The 19957-nt window shown below is 39.2% G+C and overlaps 1 protein-coding gene across 1 annotated transcript in view; it reads right to left on the bottom strand.

Annotated features, from left to right (window-relative positions):
• lrp1bb (low density lipoprotein receptor-related protein 1Bb) overlaps nucleotides 1-19957 on the bottom strand; it is a 520571-nt gene that overhangs the window by 72866 nt on the left and 427748 nt on the right. Inside the window, exons 61-70 of the mRNA XM_061722939.1 lie at nucleotides 18495-18676; nucleotides 17593-17792; nucleotides 16477-16665; nucleotides 16191-16339; nucleotides 15880-15973; nucleotides 15551-15667; nucleotides 14880-14999; nucleotides 13922-14041; nucleotides 9304-9420; nucleotides 3887-3993 (exon numbers count right to left, since the gene is read on the bottom strand). Of these exons, the coding sequence (XP_061578923.1) occupies nucleotides 3887-3993; nucleotides 9304-9420; nucleotides 13922-14041; nucleotides 14880-14999; nucleotides 15551-15667; nucleotides 15880-15973; nucleotides 16191-16339; nucleotides 16477-16665; nucleotides 17593-17792; nucleotides 18495-18676 (1395 nt within the window). The remainder of the gene's footprint in view (nucleotides 1-3886; nucleotides 3994-9303; nucleotides 9421-13921; nucleotides 14042-14879; nucleotides 15000-15550; nucleotides 15668-15879; nucleotides 15974-16190; nucleotides 16340-16476; nucleotides 16666-17592; nucleotides 17793-18494; nucleotides 18677-19957) is intronic.

Here is a 19957-nt window from a genome sequence, read left to right as displayed (position 1 = left end):
TTTAATTTGCCATAAAATGTGATCTGAGCTTCATCTATGCCACAATTACAGACAAACACAGGATGGTTAAACTGAGATCAATCAATTATAATTTCTTGTGGTTTTATTGAATACACCCATTAAACCATTTTCAATGAGGTAGGAAAAAAAATTTGTGAACTCGTGGACTACTATTTAAATAAAATCCAATTCCAGTCAGTAGTTTGTGTGTGTGTGTGTGTGTGTGTGTGTGTATGCACACGCATGTTTTTTTGTTTTTTTTTTATCATTCAAACTAGGCCTAAAAAGATACATTCAGACTCATTTCATTAATAAGACCCAAGTGTTTATAAATGAAGACAGTCTAGTACTGCCTTCAGAAAATATGACCTAGATGAGACCTTGAAGCTAAAGTCATGAATACATCACTGAAACCTGGCAAACATTTCTGTTATTGAGACTGCCGTTATGCAAGTTACTGAACAGGCAAGAAATCTCCATGGCAGAACATCACAGAAGAATCTGCTGCTCTCCAAATGAAACATTGCTGAAATTTTCAAGAGACCAACCTGGAGTTCATAAATGCTATGTAGATCTGATTCTGAGTTACTGAAAGTGCTTGATTGCAGTCAGTGCTACCAGAGATTCCACCAGTTTCTAATTCTAAGGGTTCAGGGTTTACTTTCTACTCATCTTTCATAAAGACAGACAAAATGATTATTATTTGTGTGCTATTAGCTTAATCACATTGTGTTTGTCTTACATTATTACTTATGTAAAGATTGATCCCTTTTATATGAAAAATGTATGTAGACCAGTTGCTTCTAGAAAATTCACATACTTATCTTGACAATGTATATAACACATTAAATACTTCAGTGGTGCACAAAGGCAAGGCTAGGCTAGTTTATTTGTATGCCATAATTCAACAACAAGGTGATTCAAAGTGATTTCCAGAGACATTAACACGCCACATGGTAGACATAAAATTGCATGATTTAAAATTTAAACAAAAAAAGAAAGAAATAAGAACAATAGATAAAATCAGATAAAATCTATGTCTGGTTTTGACTCTGAACTGATAAAAAACCTGACCCTTCCAGACCCCTCAAGTCGATGACCTGGAAGGTTCATACTGGGTCAGGAGGTCCTGGACCATTCAGAGCTTTATAGACCAGCATCAGAACTTTAAAGTCTGTCCTCTGACGGACAGGCAGCCGGGGTAAAGACCTCAGAGCTGGACTGATGTGGTCCACTTTGTTGGTCTTAGTGACGACTCGAGTAGCAGAGTTCTGAATGAGCTGCAGTTGTCTAACTGACTTTCTAGGTAAACCTGTAAAGATGCTGTTACAATAATCAAGCGTAATAAAGATGAATGCATGGACTGGTTTTTCCAGGTCCTGCTGAGAGACCAGGGCCCGCATGTACAAAGAGTATGTGGATTTCATCTTGAATCCTTGCGTGGAAATTTTGAACATCACAACCAAAGTAAAATTAATGTGGCCGCGGGAACAATGACTCTCCTCTCTGTCTCCGCCCACAAGTAGATCAATTTGAATATGATGATGAGGATGAATATCCATGAATATCCGCTCATCCAAACATGGTAATTACAAAAGCAAGTGAAAAAAAGAACAAAAAAAACATCGACAGTGAGCTAGATACACTACTGTCAAAGGTTGAGGCCTGGAAAAATAATGTATTTGTCTGAATTTCTTCCAAATTAAGCTCTAAACGACAACAGAGTAGTGTGCAGTAGTTGTTGTCCACATTGCATTATGGGTAGTGTTGTTCCTTGCTTTGTATTGCGCTCCGTGAAGAGTTGTGGCTTTACTATGTTGTACTATGTACAGGTTTGTGAATGTTTATGTTCAGCATCAGTGCATCGTTACACTCTTTTTTTTCTTGTTTGTATTTTAAGAACCAACACCAGAACTTAAGTTGGTGGGACAAAAAATGGCTCCTCGTTCCGCTTTATTGTCACGCGTATTATATACTAACGGATTAAGCCCAATATACATGTTCAGAGTCTTACGACTCGCAGAATACGTGTCCACGATCACATCTCTCATGAGTATAACAGTGTGAACAGCATGAACTTATATTTAGTCCTTGAAGCAACACAATTGTATTGTTCTGCTGCAGAAATAAAGACGATATATGCCAACGTGATTATCGAGGTGCAAACGTGAGAAATAAAGAACAAAGTCGCTGCAAATCAGAGTGTTGCAGCCGCAGGAGGAGACCGGTCTAAATTCCGGCCTCCATCCGCAGGAGGAGAGATCGGCCTCCATGACCGGAGAAACACTTTCTGGAGTCCTGCAGCACCTGTGGCCGACTCGATATATGACTCTGAAAGTAGCCTAAACATTCAATAAAAACTTCATTCATATGTTGCTGAGTCACATCAGCTCATACAAAGCAACCTTTAAGTGGCATTTTGTGCGCTGCAATCTTTGTACATGAGGCCCCAGATCTTTTTACCTTGATTTTTAAGGTGATACTAGGCTGACTTTGTTATTGCCGAATGTGTTTTTCCAAATTTAGGTCTGAATCCATCACTGCACCCAGATTTCTGGTTGGTTGTTTTTAGGTTTACAGATTGAAGCTCTGCGGTGACCTGTAATCGTTTGTCTTTGGCTCCAAAGACAATTACCTCAGTTTTAATTAATCTCCTCAATGCATTTACCAAGAGCCTGTACAGGGGCCTCGGCCTCCTGGTGACATTGTACTATATATATGCATGTCATCTGTATAGCTATGGTAGTTTATTTTGTTGTTCTTCATAATCTGCGCCGGCGGGAGCATGTAGACATTAAAGCGAAGAGGTCCCAGGATGAAACCTTGGGGAACTCCACATGTGAGCCTTGTCCGCTCAGATGTAAAGTTACCTATGGACACAAAGTACTTCCGGTTCTCTAAGTATGTTTTTAACTAGTTTAGTACAGTTCTGGAAAGACCCACTCAGTTCTCTAGTCGTTTAAGCAAAATATTGTAGTCAACTGTATCAAATGCAGCGCTGAGATCCAGTAAAACTAAGACCAACATGTTTCCAGCATCTGTATTCAGACATACAGTACAGACCAAAAGTTTGGACACATTTGTTTGAATGAGAAGGTGTGTCCAAACTTTTGGTCTGTACTGTATGTTATTAAACACTTTGGTCAGAGCCGTCTCAGTGCTGCGGTGCTGTCTAAAACCTGACTGGAAGGCATCATAGCAGTTAGTTTGTGTTAAAAAGTTAGCTGTTGAAACACTGCTTTTTCAATGTTCTTACTTAAAATTTTCATTCGTATCTTGTCAAGATTGTCTCTTTTCAAGAGAGGTTTAATTACAGCTGTTTTTTGTGGCTCTGGAAACACACCTAACTTTAAGGACAAGTTCATAATCTGTTACAGGTCTGACTCCAAAGTCTTTAACACCTTTTTGAATAAACCTGTTGGCAGGATGTTTAAACAGCAAGAGAAGGAGTTCAGCTGACATAAGATGTCCTCCAGGTCTTGAAGTTAATGGGTCAAAACTTTTAAACCAGTTTTCTGTGGACATAGTACATATGCTGAACCTGCTGCTGATGTACCTGTACTACCTGCCTGTCTAATATTTCAGATTTTGTCTTTGAAGAATTTGGCATAGTCATTGCAGGCCATGGTGGAATGAAATTCAGTTGCCACTGACACAGGAGGGTTTGTTAGCCTCTCAACTGTAACAAATGAGGCCCGAGCATTGTGACTGTTTTTGGTGATGATATCAGAGAAGTAGGACTTCCTTGCATTGCTCAGTTGTAAATCATAAGAGTGAAGTTCCTCTTTATCGATGTCATAATGAACCTGAAGATTTGTTTTCCTCCATTTGTGCTCAGCTTTCCGACACACTCTTTTCCCATTTTTCACAATGATCAAACACTGACCTCATCTGAATTATCCAAGCAGTCATAGTCTCCATCACAGCGGAATCGGAAGGAAACGCACTCTCCATTTGCACAGGCAAAGTCTTTGTGGTTACATGTGACTGGCTCTGCGTAGATAAAAGATACAAATTAAGCCAGCGTGATTTCTCCAGCATCACAGACAATCATCCCCGAATGCAACTACCAGCCAAATGTTCTGTATTTAGAATCACATGCTAATGGTTGGCAAAAATTGTCGTTTTATCCAATTAGTGTCAATTTGTATTAGAAGAGAATAAACTGGCAAAGCTGATCAGGATGCAAATACATTCACTGCTGCTCTCACAATAAGGGGCAGCACTGTTCGCTCTGAAGCCAAAAATCTTGTATCTGCCATTTAGTGCAAGTTTGTCCCTGAGGGCGATGTTAAAACGCAGCTAAACAGCTGGCTCAGATCCACAGTCTGGGCCCTCCCCCTTGTTATCATGGACTGTTAGCTAGGGCTGTGTGTTATGAGTCTTGCTGCAAGAGAGACTCCCAGCAGGCATTGCAGCAAACTCTGATATACAGCCCTTCCATTGTCTGCTGGTCCACCTTGATTTTTTTTCTTTATCCATCTAACACTTGACTGGCCTTTATTTGCATTTTAAGTGACATTAATAGGAGTGGAGACTCAAGCGAGTTAATAAATCATGCATAATGTGCATAGTCTGCAAAAGCACACTTGGGGCTGCATATACTCATATAATGTACAAGCAAAGAATTCTTCCCACACAAGCACACATATATGGACTGAACACAACACAAGATGCGATATTAAATAGAGCGGGTCAGCAATGTCAGTTTTCAAGCAGATAGAGGTGGAGCCTCACTTTCTTCTCACAAAAGCATAGAAAATGATTGCCACCGACCTGCCCTGTAAAAGTTCAGCATCCTGAATAGGGTAGACGACATCTCTGCAGACCCCTTGGAAACCGTTTAAACTCCTTCCACTGCACTAAATGTTACAGAGCAGCATAACAACCTGACGCAAGAGGAGGCCTTGCTCTGATGAAATTTAATAGCCGCTGACTGTCAGATAAATCTGTGTTCACTGCCCTGGATGGGGATGATACCATTTACCCTTACCGTAACAATTATTGCATATGTATCTCTGCATTTAGACATTACTACATAAAAAAGGTTCTCTAACTACTGCATTTTGGTCCTGTTTTTATGCGGTTTAATATTGAATCTGCTAACAACGTATACATTTTGCACTGATAATTTCACTGATCATGTTTCCTTGTATATACATCAGCAAGAAAATGTATGTGAATTTGGTTTCATAAAGTGATTTGCTGTGATGGGAAAAAAGTGTTTCTCATACTTGATGAAAACAAAACTGCTGAGAACCTCAGATTATAGCCTTGGCCCACTACAGGTGCAGACTAGTATCCTGCCCAAACAAAGATTAGTAGTGGGAACACCAATGTCTTGTCAAATAGAATGTATCATCCTCTACGCTTTAAAATCAGTATGCTCCTGTTTCATTGTCATTCTGCATTGAGACGCCTGATGCATGTTCTGACCCTTTTGTATGCAACTGTTTAATTAAAATCTACTGACATCTGGATCATCTCTCAAGTCTTATTCTTGGTAACTTAGACACTCAGTTTTCAGTCCAGTTTTTCATGTAGTTGGAAAGAATGTGTTAGACATTTAGCAGGTTTTTCCACATTTACCTTACAATATGGCCTGATCTTGATTTAGGTTAATCTAAAACAATATACTATAGGTAGAAAAATATAATACACTCCAAAGTCAAAAATAGCCTTAGTCCACTTATGTGAGTCACTGATAAGACAGGGTGTCCATAGCAGAACACCCAGGAGAAAGCAGTAAGGAGTTTCTCTCCAGAAAAAAGGAAACAAAATAACATGACGCCTGAAGTTTACAGTGGAAATCAACAATGTTATCGTAAAATGTTTGTAAAATGTATGTAAAAATGTCACATATGATGTGAGATGGGTACATCTTCCCATCATTAAAGCATAATTCCCATGGTGAATTATGACAATTGTGAGTTGGCTTGCCTTGCTGCCTCAGGGACTGTTTAAAAATAATATCTTAGAGGAGGTAGGTCATGGTAGCTGTCTGCAAAGTAAAACTTAGCAGAAGTTGGGTGATGCAGCAGGACAATGACCCTAAGTAGTAAATAAAATCCACCAGAAAATAGCTTGAAACAGAAAATCCATCTTTTGAAATGTCAACTCAGAACTCAGCCTTTAACCCCATAGAGATGCTGTGGAATAACCTCAGATGAGTCGTTCATACCAGGTGTCTGACAAATGTGGTCTGAGCTGAAGCAGTTCTGGAAAGACGAAAGGTCAAAAACTCCTCCTGAATGTTGTGTACGTCTGAACCAAAGACAAAGAAAGTACTGCTAAAGGAAAAAGGTTGACCTGCTTTTAAGTCCAAAAGGTTGATTTTTTTTCTCTCTCTGGCTTGGTGAATGTTTATTATGTGTTCAGTATTGACAGGAACAATTATAATTGTGTGCCTCTTACTGTGTAGCTTGTTCATTTAAGGCTGTTACATACCATTTTTAATTTAAATTTAGATATCTGTCATCTATGCACTGATATGAAGTTAACCGAAGTCAAATACAGTGGGGCAAAAATGTATTTAGTCCTCCTACCGACCTCCAGGTCCATTTTTATTTGAGTTCACTGACTTTTTAACATCTATGATTAAGCTGGAAAAGATGCTAATGGTTGGCGATTTTAACCTGCATGTCGATGATGTTACTAATGGTATAGCCGCAGAGTTTCTTAATATCAGTGAATCTTTTAATTTCAAGCAACATGTTTCTGATGCCGGTCATACGTTGGACCTTGTCTTTACCCTGGGCTTGGATATTGATTATGTTCACTCTGACGATCTACTGATTAGTGACCACAAATCTATCTTTTTTAACATATCTATAACTGCTGACCCTCCATGTCCCAAAAGAACTCTGTCTTTCCATATCATTACACAGAGTACAGTTGATCAGTTCGTGGCGCAATTCTTCAGCTATACTATTTCTGATTTTAATGATGCTGAGATCTAACTGCAGTCTTTTAATGAAAACTCTACTGGATAAATTGACAGCAGTAAAGACTAGGACCAGGGCTATCTGTAATACCTCACCGTGGATGACTGATGCTGTCCGTTGTCTGAGACGGGAGTGTCGCAGGACAGAACGTCTATTGAAAGCCACTGGACTGGAAGTACATCGCATTTACCTCAAAGACCTCCGCCACTCCCTAAATGCACAAATACAAGAAGCTCGGACTGCCTACTTCACGACCTTAATCAAATTCTATTCGACACAATAAATAACATTGTCTCTCCGCCGACTTCTCCATCACCTTGTCACTCCACGGATGATTGTAACAGGTTTCTAGCATTCTTTGTCGATAAGGTAAAGGACATTAGATCTAGTATACTCCGTGTGACTCGCCAGCTTCAATCAAACTCCGCTCTATCCCCTACCGTCCTGGACACCTTCCAACCCATTAACTTACATGATCTGATGGATTTGATCATGAAAATGAAATTGTCCTCTAGCCCTCTGGATGTACTACCACCCTCCCTTTTTCTAAAAGTCTGGCCAACCATTGGCCCCACTGTGACAGCCATTGTAAACTCCTCCCTGTCTGCAGGGCATGTCCCCTCTTATCTTAAACATGCCACCATCCAGCCCATATTAAAGAAACCAAATTTGGACCCTGATCTGCCTATTAACTATAGGCCTATATCTAAACTCCCCTTCTTGTCAAAAATCTTAGAAAATGGTGCCAACCAATTCATTGCTGTTTTAGAAAGGCACAATATTTTTGACAAGTTCCAGTCGGGATTTAGAAAGATGCACTGTACTGAAACAGCTCTCTTGAAGGTTTCCAATGACATTTTAACGTCTACTGATGCAGGTGACTGCACTGGGCTAGTCTTACTTGACCTTATTTCTGCTTTTGATACAGTTGACCACCATATCCTGATCAAACGACTCCGTGACAGTGCTGGCATATCAGGCATAGCCTTAGATTGGATAACATCTTACCTCTCTGACAGAAGCTTCTCAGTTTCAAATGGTGACCTGGTGAAGTTTGTATTGTCCCACAAGCTTCGGTTTTGGGGCCACTTTTATTTTCTCTGTACCTGCTACCCCCTGGGACATATTATAAACAGTTACAACATCCCCTATCATTTATAGGCTGACGACATCCAACTACATTTTTCTGTTAAGCCAGGTGAAGTTACAAAGCTATCCATACTTCAAGATTGTTTTGGTGCAATAAGAAACTGGATGGCAGAAAACTATTTGCAGCTAAATGACAGCAAAACTGAGGTTATGGTTTTTGCTCCAGATAAGATCACTCCACTAGTTCTTCGAAGTATCGGCACCCTTTCCACTGCTGCTCACTCCAACCGCAATTTGGGGGTAATATTTGACCAATCACTATCATTTGATTCCCACATTAAACAGTTGACCAGAACTTGCTTCTTTCACTTACGTAATTTCAGCAAACTGAGATCCATAGTTTTCGAAATAGTTTTCCACTGAAATTGAAATGCTCATACATGCTTTCATTTCATCCCGGATTGACTACTGCAATGCACTTTTCACTCCACTTAGTTCCTCCCCAAAGCATGATGTTTCCAACCCCCATTTTCATCTTGCTAGAGCCCCAGATCCAGGGAGATTATCAGTGGTCTTGTATGTCTTCCATTTTCTAATAATTGCTCCCACAGTTGATTTCTTCACACCAAGCTGCTGACCTATTACAGATTCAGTCTTTCCAGCTGGCGCAGGTCTACAATTTTACCTCTCACGTCCTTTGACAGATCTTTGGTCTTGCCCATAGTGGAGTTTGGAGTGGGACTGTTTGAGGTTGTGGACAGGTGTCTTTTATACTGATAACGAGTTAAAACAGGTGCCATTAATACAGGTAACGAGTGGAGGACAGAGGAGCCTCTTAAAGAAGAAGAAGTTACAGGTCTGTGAAAGCCAGAAATCTTGCTTGTTTGTAGGTTACCAAATACTTATTTCACCCAGGAATTTACCAATTAATTCAGTAAAAATCCTATAATGTGATTTCCTGGATTCTTTCCCCCATTCTGTCTCTCATAGTTGAAGTGAACCTATGATGAAAATTACAGGCTTTTTAAGTGGGAGAACTTGCACAATTGGTGGCTGACTAAATACTTTTTTGCCCCACTGTATATTATTTGTTTCCATTCCTCGACAAAAAAGTTGATTCTGTCTGAATATATTGAAGTACAGTATTTATTTTTAGGTATGGTGTAGTCAGGTGTTAGGAAGTCCAATATACAAATTGTGTGTAGAGTGTCAATGGTGAATATAATCAAATAAACATTGGTAATATCAAGAAAAATAACCAGGTACTCACTGCAGTTCTCCTCGTCTGAGCCATCTCCACAGTCATTCTGACTGTCACACCTCCAGTGGTCTGGGATGCAGTTGTTATTCTCGCACCGAAATTCATGAGGTCCACAGGTCTTTTCATCTTTTTCATCAGGAGATAAAAAAAACATGGCTTCAAAGAACATGAATATTAATAGGGTGCTAGCTATCATATTTTCAATGTGTAATCATCATTTCCTCGGGGTTTTCCCTGAGCAATTTTATCTCTGTGTTCAAAACACAGTGTGCACTCACGGAGCTAACACACCATAAGATGAAATACCTGACTAGGCTACCAATCATCTTCAATAGAGTTGTGACAAGAAGTTGGCAGAACTGAAAATTCTTGAATTCATCAGTCTAAGAATAACTCAGTACAGTATACAGTACGTTTTATGGTTTTAATATACACCACATTCACTCTCTTTCTGTTTGTGTGTTGGTGGAATAGCTAAAAAAGACTTGACAGTTAACGGTAAACCTGCTATTTAATCTGACAGAACCTCACTTACAGCTCCGGATATGATCCCTTATTTGTCATGAATCTCTCTAATGAATGGAAGAACACTGTTTTCTTTACCTATTTAAAGCATGATATAAATGATTGGTTTCAAACTAGGCAGGTGTGTTTCCGGGGAGGAGGAATCATCTTAACACTGAGTGTGACCACATTCTGATGAGGGATTATCTCTATTCCTGTTCTTTGTCTTTGGGTAAGTATGGTGAATAATGGACATTTTGAAACCACACTGCATATAATATAATATTCTTTTTACATGAAAAATAATATGTTTTTTATATTATAAAATAATTTGCCCTGCAATAGACTGGCGACATGTCCAGGGTGTACTCCTGCCTTTCACCTGTAATGAACAGGGATAGGCTCCACCAGATCCTTGACCCTTCACAGGATTAGGCAAGTACAGAAAACAGATGGATGGATCATATAATCTGCATATACTGACTTTTTCAAAATGTACTAGAGTCTATACTATATACTCTATAGGATCACATACTCACGTCCAGTTTCTTATAAAGTCACTTTCTGTCTTCACCACCTGATTCTCCAGAGGGAACACAAGCCTCTTTGGCAGTAATCTTGGAGAAAAGCTTTACAGTGCCACATAGATAATTTTTGTCTGTAATAAGTTTTAAAATACTTTTGATCAAAGAACAATAAAGATAATTAAAATCTCCCTTGTGACATTAAATGCGTTTACTTTCCCAAGTCCACTTCTCTTTTGCCTTTTACTGATAATAAGATCTGATTGTAAATTAAAATGTGATATTAACTCAAAGATAGACCCAAGATAATCATAGGACTCCATAATTGGGAGATGTTTGTCATATTTATCACTGATCTGTGGATTTAAGCATTTTTTGTCAAATCAAGGTCTGTTGGCTGTACCCTCATGCTATGGCCCGACCTGGGCCGTAGCATGAATGCAAAGCTCAACATTTGTCAGCCCCAGCCGACAAATGGAGATCTGCTCTGTTTTCTCTGTTGCTATGTCTGAGGTCTCTAGTAAAATTTAACAAAAGGAATCTCTGTAATCCAACCTATGCTATGCAGTGCTACATAAATTGTCATCACACGACTTAAACTATTAGAGTAATGCAACAATAATCCCTGAATACCTCAGGAAAAAAGAAACTGACCTAGAATGCAAGATAACTAAACTGGATACCTCAAGCTCTCTGCTGAGTGACAAATTACCTTCCAAAGCAAGCTTTGAACACAGAATTGCGTATGATATCTACTGGAATCAGCACCAAGACGAGTAAACTGATGTACACTGCAACAGCTGTAATCCCAGAAAAGGCTGTCTACCAGAATAATACTAGTACGCCAGCTGTCAGAGCAAAATTAAGGTGCAATGAAGAAAGAAATTCCTAAGACAAAATCTGCAACAAACCCTCTTTGCCGGAGGCACTGGAAACTGCCGAAGACTCACGGCTACACACTGTGAAAGGTAAACTTAGAAGCAGAAGCCAGTAAAATAAGCAGGTTGTTCTGCACAAAAATCATTTAAGGTGGCAGGATAATAAGACTAGAGTAGACCCATCCAAAGTTAATACTGGACATTACTGGAAATGGGACAAGGAGTATCACATGTGAACAATAAACCGTACCACGTGGATAATGACTGTGGCACAGGGATGTAGAGTGGTTAGCCTACCAATTTATTTGATTCCGGGCATTGTATTCCCAACGTCGAACTCTTAACAAAACCCTAATCGCCACACTGCGTCCGATGCATTCATCAATGTGATTATATAACCAGATCTAAAAAGACCTGTACAGATCAATGGCATGAATGTGTATAAATGGGTGAATCTGGCAAACAATGTAAAATCACTTCAACTGATTAACAAGTGAAAGGGATATATAAATAAAAACTACAGAAATCAAAATGTTTCCATTTTGAGGGCTGAATTTGCCGCAGTAGTGCGGACGCCAGGCATAACTTCAAGAAAAGGTTTTAGATTTTGAGCCAATGAATCTCAATCATGAACAGCTGGACAGGAACAGGCCCTGACAAAATACACACCGCATGGCTAAAGAAACTAACTGCACTTCATAACAGCACAAATAAACCAGCACCTGGACCCATTCAGACGAGATTCACGATACATTTAAAATGATGACAGATAAAGGGAGTGAGCTACTACTCTCTGTATGCAGAACATCAGTCACATTGGCTTGTTTGTAATGAGTGAATGTGATCACATGTAAACCTGCATTGTCCCTATTAAATAAAATAAATTAAATTAAATTACTAGAAGGCAATAGAGAAGATCTTCACATCAAATAAAAATTCCTCAGAACGCATCAAACAATTGGCGTCAGTGCTTAAACCTGGACCACACAAGTCTGTGGAGATGCTCTGCTCAAACAGACCTGACCTGGAATGCGTGGACACGTACAGTGACCCATGACAAGCAGCTCTATTACAACTCTGTAACAAACAAAAGAAAGAAGACTGACTCGTGGTCAAAAACGAATCCTTCTCACTCCCTGGAAAAATTAGATTGCCCAGGTTGTGAATGGCACACTACTATTAGGTAGCGTCAAGGCAAGTGAGGAAAACAAACTTTCAGAATGTAACTTTTTTTGTATACAGAAAAACAGATACTGTATATCGATCGTGACTGAAAAATGACTTAATCAGTAATGTTACGCAACATTAGGTCATAATCACAGTGTTCACTAAGCAAATACGTTCTGCTGCAACCTTCATTGTGGTTTGTCAAGGTGTCTTCTTTCATATTCTGAATAAATACTGGCTCAAACAGGTATGGAAGGATTTAAGGTCTTGAGATCTTTACAGGCAATGTTTGAAAACACAACGTCAAAATGTTTGAATTTCTCAGCGTCTGACCAGTAGGGGTGTAACAATATATTGTGCCACGAAATTTTGCGATGTAAAAACGTCACAATACGTGTCGTCGAGGTGACAAACTGTAGCGCGATATTGGGACAAATTTATCCAGTCAATACAAGCAGACGCTGATTTCTTTTTCAATGTAGTGATTTTGTTTTAACACAAGAGGGCGCTCTGAGCTAGTGGGTGACTAATCTGTGCTGCACCCCCCTCTCCCATCTTTCCAATGCTTGTTGTTCAGTGGAGTGTGTAGCGCGTAGGATTTAAAAGTAGAATGGAGAACAACGTAGCAATAGAAGACGCCCCCACCACATTTAAGTCACCGGTATGGCGGCATTTTGGATTTCCAATTGTGGATAGAAATGGCGACCGAGTGGCTGACAAGGCGCAAACATTGTAAGAGAACCCTGCCCTACACCGCGGCTAACACTAGTAACATGCAAAGCCACATGCAGCGCCATCACAGTGAAATGTGGATGATATCATATAAATATGAATGTGGATATCCTATTATTCCTGAGAAGAATATGTCTCTTAGGCTGGGAGCACGTGGCTGAAGCTCTTAGCTCTGTCATAAGCTAAATAACAGTCATGCTGCATTTTGAGTTTGGGAATTTTTTTTTATTTATTTACTTTTATTTATTTAATTTTAGTTGTTAAATTTCTAGAAAAGACAAAAATCAAGTCATACATGAGAGAAACTATTCAGTTTGTGCAAAATATTTTTACTTGTATGAAACTGAAGATGCATAATGCAAACCTGACATTTACTTTTAGTTTAGTTTGTGGAAAATGGTTGGCCTGGTTTGCTCTTTAAAACTTAAACAGTTATAAAGCATTACAAACTGGAACAATAGGGCAAACGCACAGCATTGTTTTGTATTTTGTGTCTTTCAAATAAAAGACCATTTTTTCCAGTCATATGTTCCTCATTCAAGGTTGTTAAAAAATACTGCTATAATATCGTATCGTATTGTTATCGTGACCTCAATATCGTGTATCGTATCGTGTGCTTGTTTTAGGAATGAGCCTCCTTGTGATTCGTGGTCTCTGTTGTTTTAAAATAATTAAAAGCTTTTGGAATTATACTAGTTGCAAATCTAATCTAGACATATCTGAGACTAAATTAGAACTGCAAAGATGAGTATTATTCAACCACTTTAACTTAAAACGAGTGTGTTTTCATGATTTGTGGTTAAGTGAGGTCCCGCAACTCACCACAGTTTGCCTCATCTGAGCCGTCTGCGCAGTCCGGGTCCTCGTCACAAACCCACAGCTTGGAGATGCAGTGCATGGAGGCCTTACACTGGAATTGGTCTGGGGAGCAGGTGCTCTCAGCTACATTCAGAGACAAGGGAGGGTGTATGAAAAGGACATTTTATCATTTTAGAGGAAAACCTTATCTGTATATGGACGTGTGTGATCTGACAAAGCTCATGTGATGCCGGAGGCAGTGAGGAAACCAACGCTGTTCCCCAAACATCTTATCTTTCCTCATTTCCAGTGTTCTATTACAACAAGGTAGCAGCAGTTTCTCTTTATAAAACTCAGTATTGTTTGAAAAAGCATTTCAATTTCAGCGGGGAAGTGTTCATTACCAAGGTGCATTCAAAACCAAATCCTATCATGCTGGAAGTCTAAGCTGGCCCACTCTAATTATCTTCACTTTAATTAAAGTCTCTCTTTCTCCCCCTGACTTTCCTGCTTTCTCTTCCTCTCACTCTCACCCCCTGTAATCAAAGGAGGGAGCAAGCTGAAAAACTTGAACAGGGTATCATATTCTGATGAGTTACATCATTGCAGAGAAAATCTTCTTATCCTCTGCAATTCAATATCTAATCCCGTTTCACAGGAACAGGACATAAGGGGTTTGTCTTTGGAATACATAATGATGACTATGTAACGTTAATAATATCTTCTGTGCTGTCCATGCCCAGACATAAATTAACTATTAATACAAAATAAAAAAAGCATGATTGAGGTTGTTTTCAATGAATGTATTTTTTTTCTGATTTTGTTGACCACATTGGACTTTGTTTCTAAAATACAGATATAAAGACTTCCAGAATTTCCCTCCATTTTTGAGACAAAAGTAATTAAATCCCCTCATTAAATCCCCTCAAGTGTAATAAAAGAAGTCATGACAATGAGGCTGAGTAATAATGCAGAGCCTCACGGCAGTCCGTCTCATCCTCCCCATCGCCACAGTCGTCCTGACCGTTGCAGCGCAAGTTGATAGGAATACATTTCTGTTTCCTTGTGCACTTGAACTGTCCTGACAGACAGATGTATGTCTCTGCAAGAGAAAACAAGAAAAAAGGGAAAAAAGACACTATAAAACTTTTGCAAGACTAAAATAAGCAAAAGTAAGTATTTATTAACAAGCAGGGCACGGCATAACACGCAATTTTTCTTGATTAATTATCTTGTTACCAACTAATCAAGAGATTTTTTTCATTTTAAAGTTGTTTAAATTTATTCGAATTAGCACCCTGTTCACAGACTCACAATCCATTCACAGAAAGGATTGCTGTTGATCTGAGACATTATCTAACATAAATAAAATTAACTGCAATTAATTCTGAAAGGATTATATAGGGTAAAGATCCATGAGTGAAAAGCAATGACACCATGAAAAGTAACTTCATAAGCATGCAGGATGATACCAAATGAAGAGCTCAAACTGAATAGGATATTTGTACAAGCAGCAGAAACACAACATGAAAACAAAGATTCCTGCTCTCAAAATGAAAAAATATGCTCTTGACTGAAGCGAGAAAAATAGCCCAGAAAGGCAGCACAATTTAGGACAGAAAATCAAAGATATAAAATTGAAAAACGTCTTACCACAGTTAGCCTCGTCTGTGTTGTCACCACAGTCATTTTCGCCATCACAGATGAAAGGAGGAAGAGCACACAGGCCTGTACCACACTGAAAACGTCCAGGCTGACATTTGAACTCCGCTGTTCATAAACAAATATAATGCAGTGAGCTATTAGTGAAAATACAAATGTTAGAGGATTTATCAAAAGAGGTCAAATCTGTGACGTAAAACATGTGAGAAATAAAGTCATCAAAAAATAATTTTCATTCCCAGTTCAGTTTTGTTCTTGCTTGGCTTGTAATTTCCCCCCACAGTATTTCAAGGGCAACCCTGAAATAACTTGTAACTCACGGCAATCGGGAGGCTCATCTGAGCCATCGCCACAGTCATCCACCGTGTCACACTTCCACCAGAAAGGAATACACTCATCTGTGCCGCAGCGGAACTAGAACAAAAACAAATAAAAAGCTAAACATGAATACACAATTGTCTGCTTATATGACTACATTCTTTAAAGCGAAAAAAAAAAAAAAAATCAATTCGCAAATGTTTTTTTAGTCTTTAAAGACTTGTCACAAAAACAAAGCCAATCAAAGCTTCAGGAGAACAATGCTGATCAGAAAACCGGCAACATGATCACAGCGACAGATGAGTGGGCTGACCTGACTGGAGGTGCAGTTGGAAAGACAGGTTTTATTGTCAGCAGCCAAGTAAAAATTTGTGGGACAGGCACATTTGTGTTCTCCTCCAGGAGAAAGGAGACATAAGTGGCTGCATCCACCATTTGCAATCTGGCACTGGTGCTTGGGAACTGGACAGAAGGAGAGATGTAGAAAAACTCAACTCACAGTGGAAGACAAATCAATTTTTTTCTTCGAAAGAAAAAAATCTAGGCTCAAGACCAGCATTGGAGGACAGAACGAGCCTGATAACAGATGGACTTCATACCTTCAGGCTGGCGCAGAGAGTGGTAGACCTTGATGGACTTGATGGCTTGCCAGGAGTTGAGCAGCTCTATCCCTTGAGAACCAGTGGTCTTGTGAGCACGTCGGAGTGATTTGGACTTCCCGTCAGTCCAATATATATAGTCTTCAAATAAAGTCAGTGCCATTACTCCTTGGATGTGATCGTAGGACACTGGAACAGGACAAATGACCAGAGCAGCTTAATTCAGTCTAGCAACCAGGGTGAGATGAACTATGATACCAAGAAAAGCTTCCAACAGTCCAACCAACAAGATATAAGATAAACTAAAGACTAAAGAACTAAACTAAAGATTGAAATATTTTTTGAATTTGAAAAACAAAATTAATTCATGTAAAAACCTTTTATAATAAAATTACAAGAGCTTCTAATCTTAATTTGATTGTAATTAGCAGTTGCAAGTATAATCAATAACTGGAAAGCCAAACTCCTCTGCCACTGCCACAAAATTAAATATCTATGTATAAGATTCCTTTTTACTCTTTAACAAGTATAGAAATGCACCCCCGGAATGCAGCATATTCCAGAGGTTGGGGCAGTAAAGCTTCTACTTGTACTAAAGCTTGTACTGAGGGATTAGAGACCCCAAGTGTCCAGCGGAGGCTTTTGCCCTTGACCTGCTGAAAAGCCCCCAAACTCCTTGAAGATATTTTTGAAGCGTAGTAGAACCATAGAAATCTCTTCCAACCTTGAAACATTGTTTTTAAAATTTCAATAATGTCTTCATAAATTTGTTGATCAATGATATCCTCTGCCAATATGTATTTAAGACCCAGCTTGAAGGGATTCTGTGTTTTTTCTCCTCTATATAATTACCTAAACCTGTTGACAGGTTTACATTTAAAAATCAATTTTCTTTCACCTCTTTAATCACACTAAATTGTATCTGTACCAACTCTGGAATTTGGTGCAGCCCTGAAATGCTACAGTTCATACATAACAAATGAAATAAAGTTGAAGAGAAGAAAGAAATTTAATATGTCGGGTTGAATCATAACAAACCACATGGAAATGGAAATCAATACAAACTTCAGAATTGATGGATTTTTTTTTATTAAATTGTAAAATATTTCCTCTCACCTTTGTGTCTTTGGGTACCATCCATGTTAGCAAACAGGATGTGGTTGTTGTCTGCCCAGTAAAGTCTCTTGTTGGTATAATCAATAGTGAGAGCAGTGGGGGCAAAGATCTCTGTGTCTATGATAACCATTTGCCCTTGGCCATCCATGCCTATACGTCCAATCTGAGGGGGTTCACAGCAGTCCACCCAGAACACATACCTAGCCGCAAATATTAGAGTTCAAAAAGGTACGTATCATAGTAAGCAAAGGATAACTAGTAATAAAGGATGGCAACTTTACGTTAGATCACTGTTAAAAAAAAAAGAAAAAGACATAAAGGACATAAAAGTAACTACATGGTTAGGTAATATAAAGAGAAAAATAAGAGAAACACATAATAGGTTTTAAATGAGAAATATAAGACAAAATGTGATAAAAACAAGAATTAGAACAAATAAATACATAAATAAATAAAACAATATCAAAGTACAGCAAGAGTGCATAGTAATATAAATAAGTTCTCAAAATCATATTCAAATCCAACTGGTTTAGGGAACAGGTGCTTCCAGCTATATTCAGAAGATGGGGAGGGTGAATGAAAAGGATATTTTCATTCACCTTCAATTAAAAAAAAAAAGCAGACAAGGCTTTCTGAGAACATTTAATAAAAACTCATCAAGACACTGTCATAGCCTGGACCATAGGCAATGACAAAAACGGAAAACAACACGGGGCAAATAAATATATACAATTTATTTTAAAGATAAATATGGCAATGCAAAATAAAAGTCAAGTCAAAAAATGTTGAACTTAAAGAAAAAAGAAAATATTAGACCAGGTCTCTCTGTAAAAAAAGCATATTTACAGAACACACTAAATTCAAATGCGCTGTCACATCTATAGTAAGGATGATGTACATACCCTGTTAGGGGATCCAGGGCTAGATCTGTGGGGTTCTTGAGACCAGAACTGATCAGGATTGTAGGATAAAGGCCATTGGCTTTAGACACTTCCAGGGTTTTCCTTTCTGCATCACACCAGTACAGATTCTTTCCGATCCAATCCACTGCTAAAGCGCTCGGCACTGCTGTCCTGTGGACTATCTATTAATAAAGGCAGAGGGGAGTCAACTTCAGTTGGTAGGTTTCATTATGATGAGCAAAGTCAGTGTTGTCATTTATTGTCTTCATTTTAAGATGCATCGCTCTTTGCACAATTACATTCAGAGGCTTCTGAATGTGGCTGATCTCTGCATTGTGGTCAGTTTGGTCATCGGCACACTTTTATTCAGTTCTACCAATTGGGCATGACAGCTCCTTCTGTGGCTCACTGGTCTTTCTACTGGGTATGTTTAGCACTAAGGTGTTACGTTTGACCTTGGTCCGGTGGCTGCTCTGTGGGGCGAGTATATGTCCCATGTGTTGTGCCCAGTGAATTAACTGAAATAAAATGAAATGTTATTTCTATAAGATGAGATAAGATTAGAAGAAAAAAAAGAGAAAACCTTTATTCATTCCACATTGGGGAAATTTTAGTTTGCAACAAAATACAGAAAGAGCTAGATTAAGGTTCAGCCAGAAGGTCCAGAAGACCCCCAGATGAGCGTGGACATGTTTTCTGCATTTGATAGGAAGCCTTTGAGGTGTGGGATAGTTCGCCTTACTGGAACCAGTGTTGCAAGATGGGAGGGGAGCAGGAAGCGAGTCGTCAGAGGATCACAGTTATCCAGGAAACAGGCCGTGTCCCGCCAAGATGCTGATCCAGATCCATTCAGACTGAGCCAAAAAGCTGCCCAGTAAAATCCAGTTGCATCGCTGTCAGCTATTCTGTCTGCCCCCAGAAGGTGAAAGTTGTTCAGCACAACTGTGGTGTCCGGGATGCTCGGTGTGAGCCGGGTCTCCGTGAAAAGACGGACGTTGCTCTTTCTGTACTCTGTACGTTGGTATCGAGTTAGCGTGGCCAGCTCGTCCGTCTTGTGGGGTAGAGATCTCACCTTACCCATCGTGATGTAGGAAAGAACAGGAAGCATATCTTGCAACCATGATGGGTCTAACAGAGTATGTCTGGGTGGATCTTGTGTCTGTCCCGAGGGAACACTACAGCACTACGCAGCCCGATCATCTCATTCCTGCTGTAAACAAAACACACGTGTCGCTTCGTGCATTGTAACACCAGCTGGTCTGGATATTGTTAAAAATAAGGACTTCCAAAAACAACAAAAATGCTGTGCTGTCTTCAAAAGTATATACATATTTCCACAAAAAGGGAAGCAAAAAGTGAAATAAATTAGAAAAAAAGAGATCAACTAAGATCTGTTGCAAGTGGCTGTCAGGTTCGACCAACGCCATAGTAGCATCCGTTTCCTGAGGGTACACTTCGCTGCT

The sequence above is a fragment of the Cololabis saira genome, chromosome 6 (genome assembly GCF_033807715.1).
Source record: "Cololabis saira isolate AMF1-May2022 chromosome 6, fColSai1.1, whole genome shotgun sequence".
In the NCBI taxonomy this organism is placed as follows: Eukaryota; Metazoa; Chordata; class Actinopteri; order Beloniformes; family Belonidae; genus Cololabis; species Cololabis saira.
The sequence above is the reverse complement of the archived record's forward strand: the minus strand, read 5'-3'. Positions and strand labels throughout refer to the sequence as shown.